We start from the raw sequence: 7,499 nt of genomic DNA on the forward strand, positions 1-7,499 counted from the left end.
TGATTAGGATATATGGTCAAAAAAATCGGTTACTATTTTTTAAAATTAATTTTGGAGGCTGGTTAATAATATGTTGCCCACAAAAAAAAGTAAATAAACTAAATTAAGATTTTGTAGTTGGTGGAGAAACATTTTTATCAAATTTTTCTACTTTGGCCAATTCAATTCAAAATCCTTCTAAATTAACTATATTTGATCCAAAAATCTAATTTTAATCATTATAAATTAGTCATTTGTAAAAGTTAATCCCGGAACAAAATACATACAAGACGTAATCATTTATTCATTTATTTTATTGTAGGTTTGCAAATTAGTTATTTACTCGAATCATTTATTATATAACAATCTTAAATAAATATTGTATTGATCCGCGAATATCATATTTCCAAGTAACATCATGTAATTAAGTAAAGTAATAAATAATATTTTCTTTATTTAGTTATACACGCTGGCAAATAGATCCACTAATAAAAATTAGACTTTTCAAACAAGAAACTAAATTTTTTTAAAATCTAACCTTTTCCATTTAAAAAAAAAAACCAAAATATAGGAAAATTCAAAGAAACGAGGACTCTCTTCTTCTTCTTCTTCTCCTCTTTATTTACTAGTTGTTCACTTCAGCACATGATCCTCGTCTCTCTCCCTCTCTCTCTCAATCACAAGTTTCAGTTACACAGCTGAACTAACGTATCTGATTTGATCAGATCACTGTTTTGTCTGTGTAACAAAACACAAACGATCCAGTTTTTATGGAAAATTTAATGAAACAGTGACGACTCTGTTTTTATTCTTCTCCCTCTCTTCTCTCTCTCTCTCTGTTCTTTTCTTCTTCTTCATTCATGGCTCCAAATTCAGTAGCAGTGACAATGGAGAAGCCAGACAACTTCTCTTTACTAGAGATCAACGGCTCAGATCCATCCTCATTCCCGGACAAGCGTAAATCAATCAGTCCGAAACAATTCTCATGGTTCCTCCTCCTCAAAGCTCACAGAGTCATCTCGTGTCTCTCGTGGCTCGTCGCTTCCGTCAAGAAACGTATCGCCTTTTCCGCGAAGAACGTAAACGAAGAAGAAGATCCAAAAAGCAGAGGGAAACAGATGTACAGATTCATCAAAGCTTGTCTTGTTATCTCCATAGTTGCCTTGTCCATAGAAATCGTCGCTCACTACAAGAAATGGAATCTTGATCTCATTAACCGACCGTCTTGGGAGGTTTACGGACTCGTCGAATGGTCTTACATGGCTTGGCTCTCGTTTCGATCCGATTACATCGCTCCCCTTGTCATCACTCTATCAAGATTCTGCACTGTCCTCTTCTTGATCCAGTCTCTTGATCGGTTAGTCCTCTGTCTCGGTTGCTTCTGGATCAAATTTAAAAAGATCGAACCTAAGCTCAAAGACGAATCTGTCGATTTGGAAGACCCATCCAATTTCCCAATGGTTCTTATTCAGATCCCAATGTGCAACGAACGAGAGGTAAACTACAAATACTCTGTTTTTGCCCTGTTTTGTCACTCTGTTTTGAGTTTTGTTAAGTGATTAGTCTTGCGTTGTTATTGTTAGGTGTATGAACAATCAATAGGAGCAGCTTCACAACTNTCCGAAACAATTCTCATGGTTCCTCCTCCTCAAAGCTCACAGAGTCATCTCGTGTCTCTCGTGGCTCGTCGCTTCCGTCAAGAAACGTATCGCCTTTTCCGCGAAGAACGTAAACGAAGAAGAAGATCCAAAAAGCAGAGGGAAACAGATGTACAGATTCATCAAAGCTTGTCTTGTTATCTCCATAGTTGCCTTGTCCATAGAAATCGTCGCTCACTACAAGAAATGGAATCTTGATCTCATTAACCGACCGTCTTGGGAGGTTTACGGACTCGTCGAATGGTCTTACATGGCTTGGCTCTCGTTTCGATCCGATTACATCGCTCCCCTTGTCATCACTCTATCAAGATTCTGCACTGTCCTCTTCTTGATCCAGTCTCTTGATCGGTTAGTCCTCTGTCTCGGTTGCTTCTGGATCAAATTTAAAAAGATCGAACCTAAGCTCAAAGACGAATCTGTCGATTTGGAAGACCCATCCAATTTCCCAATGGTTCTTATTCAGATCCCAATGTGCAACGAACGAGAGGTAAACTACAAATACTCTGTTTTTGCCCTGTTTTGTCACTCTGTTTTGAGTTTTGTTAAGTGATTAGTCTTGCGTTGTTATTGTTAGGTGTATGAACAATCAATAGGAGCAGCTTCACAACTTGATTGGCCAAAGGATAGGATCTTAATTCAAGTTCTAGACGATTCGGATGACCCGAATTTACAGCTTTTGATCAAGGAGGAAGTATCGGTATGGGCCGAGAAAGGCGTAAACATAATTTACAGGCATAGGTTGATCAGAACTGGCTACAAAGCTGGGAATTTGAAATCAGCCATGACTTGTGACTACGTTAAAGATTACGAGTTTGTGACAATCTTTGACGCAGATTTCACACCTAATCCTGATTTCCTCAAGAGGACTGTTCCTCATTTCAAGGTAACAAAACACATTCTATCTAAAAAAAGGAAACTTTTTTCTTCAGTTTTCGTAATTTACGATGATGTTTTAGAGAAAATTCAGTGAAAAAGATTTGTTCTTTTTAACACTTTTTATTACTATTTTTTTTGGTAAGAAAACACTTTTTATTTTTATAGTTAGAAAATATTTTTTCAATTATACTCATCACCGACAGTTGTCTTTTTTTTTTTCCTTTCCTTTTTTTTATCAAGTGGGTCATGTTCTAAGTAACCGACAAATTTCTATATTTTTTTTAGGTAAATCTAAGTTTTTTTTTTTTTGGTTTTATGTTATAAAAATCCAAGTTGTTACATGTATCATGTATGAAATCAAAGTAACCGACAAATATAAAATTACTAAATCATGACTTTCTTTCGTTGATTTTTTTTCCAGCCCAACAAATTCTTCAGAGTAAATCTAATAGCGAACCTTGAATTTTTATTTTATCCTTGAATTCCCGGTTAAAAAAAAGCTAACCTTGAATTAGGTTTGATTGGGTTTTAATTGTTCCTCTGTTTTTATGTTTGCATATCTTTATTCTTTAGATGATCTTCTAGAGTTGTGCACACAGATTAAATAATCATTTAATTTTTGTTTATTTCTAAACGAAAACATCATTTATTAAACTATTTTCACAGAATTCAACAAAATTCAACCTATAAAATTTGCATAATATAAATTATTAAAACCAATAAAAACATAATTAATTTTGCATGGATCATGAGAAAATCATCTATTTTAGAAAGAAAAAAAAGCTTTAAAAATCATCTAAAAGAGAACGAATTCTACTGTGAAAATAAAAAATTTTAAATTTATTTTTAATATTTTGTACCCTACCTAAATAGCATATCTTATTTTTTCATGTGGGTTGTTGGAGTTGATATCCAAGTGATAGAGACGCCGATTTTGAATAGTGATATCTCTCAAAATTTAAATTTTTTAGATACAAAAGTATATCTTTTTATGGAAAACGTTTTTGAAATGTTCAAGATTCTGATTTTGTTTGAAAAAGCAAGATTTGATTTAGAAGAAGAGAGTTATAAAAGAGAATGTTGTGTTGTTTGTTTTGCAGGGTAATCCAGAGCTAGGACTAGTCCAAGCAAGGTGGTCATTTGTAAACAAAGACGAGAATCTCCTCACAAGGCTGCAAAACATCAACTTATGTTTCCACTTTGAAGTAGAACAGCAAGTGAACGGTGTGTTTCTCAACTTCTTCGGTTTCAACGGAACCGCAGGAGTTTGGAGAATCAAGGCACTGGAAGAATCTGGCGGATGGCTTGAGAGAACGACCGTGGAAGATATGGATATCGCGGTTAGAGCGCATCTTAACGGATGGAAGTTCATTTACCTCAATGACGTTGAAGTTACTTGTGAGTTGCCTGAGTCTTATGAAGCTTACAAGAAGCAACAACACCGTTGGCATTCTGGTCCTATGCAGCTGTTCCGGTTATGCCTTCCTTCAATTATCAAATCAAAGGTAACATTTGATTCCTACAACTAGTGATTAGTAGTTTATTGCAGTCAAAACATCAAATACATATACTCAATTGTTTGTTTTTGTAACTGCAGATATCGGTTTGGAAGAAGGCGAATTTGATCTTCCTTTTCTTTCTTCTAAGGAAGCTGATTCTACCCTTTTACTCATTCACTCTCTTTTGCATCATCCTTCCATTGACTATGTTCATCCCTGAAGCCGAGCTACCCTTGTGGATCATCTGTTACGTTCCTATCTTCATTTCGCTTCTCAACATTCTCCCGTCGCCTAAATCTTTCCCTTTCTTAGTCCCTTACCTCCTTTTCGAAAACACAATGTCTATAACCAAGTTCAACGCCATGATCTCTGGGCTGTTCCAGTTCGGATCGGCTTACGAGTGGGTTGTGACAAAGAAAACCGGGAGATCATCAGAATCCGACTTGCTAGCGTTTGCTGAAAAGGAAGAGAAGTTGCATAGGAGAAACTCAGAGTCCGGCTTGGAGCTTCTGAGCAAAATTAAGGAACAAGAGACCAATCTTGCAGGGCAAGAAACCGCAAAGAAGGGCCTTGGAGGGCTAATGAGGCCCAAGAACAAGAGGAAGACGAACATGGTGTTCAAGAAAGAGTTGGGGCTTGCGTTCTTGCTGCTAACCGCAGCTGCGAGGAGCTTTCTATCGGCACACGGTCTTCACTTCTACTTCTTGCTGTTTCAGGGGCTGTCTTTCTTGGTTGTAGGGTTGGATTTGATCGGAGAACAGATCAGCTAGACGCACAGTAAATCAAGACAGAGAAGAAGGAAACAAATACCGTTTATATTGGCTATTTTTTTGTTTGTTTTTTTTTTATTCTTTTCCCTTTATTATATGTGGGTTTTATACATAATTTTCAAGAACTTATAATGTCCAGTTTCAGATAAATGAATTGAAACGAATTGTTACATGATTTTGGCTTCACTGTTGTGAAAATCATAGCTCTTAGATGTTATTGTATCAAGAGTCGGTTGGATTCTTCTAATTTCAATATAAAAGTAGAGCCCGTCGAATTTACCAAACTCTGTTTTGATTATGTTCAACAGTATTGTAAGGTTTTGTTATACTCCTACGTTATCAATATACAAACCACTTCTTCCCTATGAAAGTTTACTTTGTATTAAAACTGTTTGTGTTTATGTTTTCCATATATTGGTTACAAATCTTGTTGGAGTTGTTGGCCGGTTACAACTTATAATATTGTCACATCTTCTGTCAAAACAGAGCTATAGAGCTCAAGTAATGAGTGTAACCGCACGATTTTGATTGTGAGTTTAGGGAATTACTGGTGAAATTTGAGTGTTAGAATTTGTTCAGTATGGGACTGGGAGGGTATTACATGCTTTTGTTTTAGCGTCTGTTTTTTACAATGCCAAGTTAAAGTGATACTTTTTTTTTTCTTTTTTGGCAATATCTTACAAATTTGGGAATTAATTTTATTAATGAGAAAACTTTATATTCTTTTGCAAAAAATTTAAAAGTTTGGTATTATTTTTAAATTTTTATTTTGTCATTTTTCCTCTTTTTTTTGCTTGCTCTGGAAGGCAAAAAACCTAGTATTGTTTGTGTAATATATTCAGCCGTTTGGCCAAGAAGACCAAGATTAGAAACATTATTGCTTGTGGTCTCAAAATCAATCTCGCACAGGATTTATAGGTCTGCTCAGTTTTTTGTTAACGCTCGCAGTTTCTCTGTTTGTTTTAGTTTTCTTTGTCCAAGTCTTTATGTTCGATTTTGTTTTTAGGTCAGTACATCAGGAACATCATGGGAATCTTGAACTGTATGGGGAAAACATCACTGTTCATATTTGGTCTTGGATTCTACACTCGTAAGTCGCTGTAAAGGATCAGGATCATTGTTTAGTTTCTGATTGTAGGCTGTTGTTTTGCTTTTCTTTTTTGGGATAGTAAGCTTGATCAATTTGTATTATTGTCTTTCCTTCAGATGCTGCTTTATTCTCTAAGTCAGATCATCAGGTAAGCACATTGATCCCAAATAACAATAGTGATCTTTAGCTTTTGTAAAGACGCGATAATGGTTGATTGAACTTCTCATGTATTTCAGACGCTTAAGAATCAGTTGGAATCCTTGAAAGAGGTAAAAAGCAATAAACGTTGTTATGATTTTGAAAGGATTCAAAGGTTTTGATTTTCTTTTTTAAATGTGTCTACTTGAATTTCTCATGTTTCAGACAGTTAAGGTTCAGATGGAGTCCTTCAAAGAGGTAAAAGCAAGAATTGCCTTATCATGTTTGATTTTGAAAAGACATCAAAATAGTTATGGTGTATATGTAATGCCTTATCATGTTTCAGCCTTCTAATGCTCAAATGGCTAAGTATAGAGAAATCGAACAAAAATTTGAGGCTAAGTATAGAGAAATGGAAAAGAAGTTGGACCATCTTGTGAAGGTAAAATCAAGTAACTGGTGTATCTAACATTTATTTGTTTGTTTGATTTTGAAAGGACAATAGATTTGGTTTGATCTATTATGTCTTCTTATGTTTCAGTTGTCTACAACTCAAATCTCTGAGTTGAAAGTAACTAAAGAGAAGTGTTGCAGTGATTTGTGGAAAGCAAGGACACAATCAGAAGAAATTATCTGACTAAATTATTAGTCCTTTGATGAGTTTTTTTAGAGTTGTTATGAATGATCAGTGAATTGATTGATTTCTTATTCTCTATCTCTATACTCTTGGGGCTCCAGTTTGTAATGCCCCAAGATGAGTATAACAGGATTTGATCATAAATGGGACAATGATATTACATGCATGTTTCTTCATCAAGTAACATCTATCATATTGTACTCAAATACAAAATATTGAGAAGAGGTACAACATTTTTTATATATGCTACCACAGTTTTTTTTATCTTTTTGTTAATGCGCAAGAGATCCTAAATTATTTTCCATACTGAATTTATTTAAATAAAAATATATTTTATTTATCAGAAATTTAATGAGTGAATGGATATCAGAAATTCATACTTAAAAGTTAAAACCTAAAAAAATGATATACTGTAATTCAGTTAACAAAAAGACATAGATCACATTCGGGCCAAATTTTTTTTGATGAGACGTCAAAACCCATTCAGAAATTTTTAGTTAATGTCATTTGACCCTAATTTTTTTTTTAATGAATATAAATTTATTTCAACCAGAGAAAAACCTTGTTTACAATATCTATATTAACAATTTTGAAATACATTTTGTGTTATGCCCTTTTAATTTTGTTTATTTAAAAAATTATTTACAACATTAACTCCTAAAATTTTTCCAAAACTAACATTACTACAGATTTTGTTTCATAAATATTTTACATTTCATTCCAACTAAATAAATAACAGCAATCAATATGGAAATATAAACTATCATATATTTATCCATACATTCTGTTGTGTTTTGAAAATATTCTATATCTGAATCCTTCGCAAACAAAGAAAACAAAAATTTGATTCCT

At 34.1% G+C, this 7,499-nt stretch overlaps 2 protein-coding genes across 3 annotated transcripts; both read left to right on the forward strand.

The window, feature by feature from the left end:
• On the forward strand, positions 567-4,957 carry LOC104710660 (xyloglucan glycosyltransferase 4). 2 transcript variants are annotated; one of them, XM_010427297.2, is made up of 5 exons: positions 571-967; positions 1,617-2,124; positions 2,212-2,520; positions 3,614-4,018; positions 4,111-4,957. In XM_010427297.2, exons 1-5 carry the CDS (start codon positions 840-842, stop codon positions 4,780-4,782), a joined length of 2,022 nt encoding a protein of 673 aa, XP_010425599.1. In that variant the 5' UTR covers positions 571-839; the 3' UTR covers positions 4,783-4,957. The 2 variants fall into 2 exon arrangements, with proteins under 2 accessions (XP_010425600.1, XP_010425599.1); XM_010427298.2 differs by lacking the exon at positions 1,617-2,124 and having other exon boundaries at positions 567-1,475.
• On the forward strand, positions 5,809-6,647 carry LOC104715075. The gene is made up of 6 exons (XM_010432527.1): positions 5,809-5,872; positions 5,989-6,020; positions 6,109-6,141; positions 6,236-6,268; positions 6,357-6,452; positions 6,552-6,647. Exons 1-6 carry the CDS (start codon positions 5,809-5,811, stop codon positions 6,645-6,647), a joined length of 354 nt encoding a protein of 117 aa, XP_010430829.1.

The sequence above is a fragment of the Camelina sativa genome, chromosome 9 (assembly GCF_000633955.1).
Source record: "Camelina sativa cultivar DH55 chromosome 9, Cs, whole genome shotgun sequence".
NCBI lineage: Eukaryota > Viridiplantae > Streptophyta > Magnoliopsida > Brassicales > Brassicaceae > Camelina > Camelina sativa.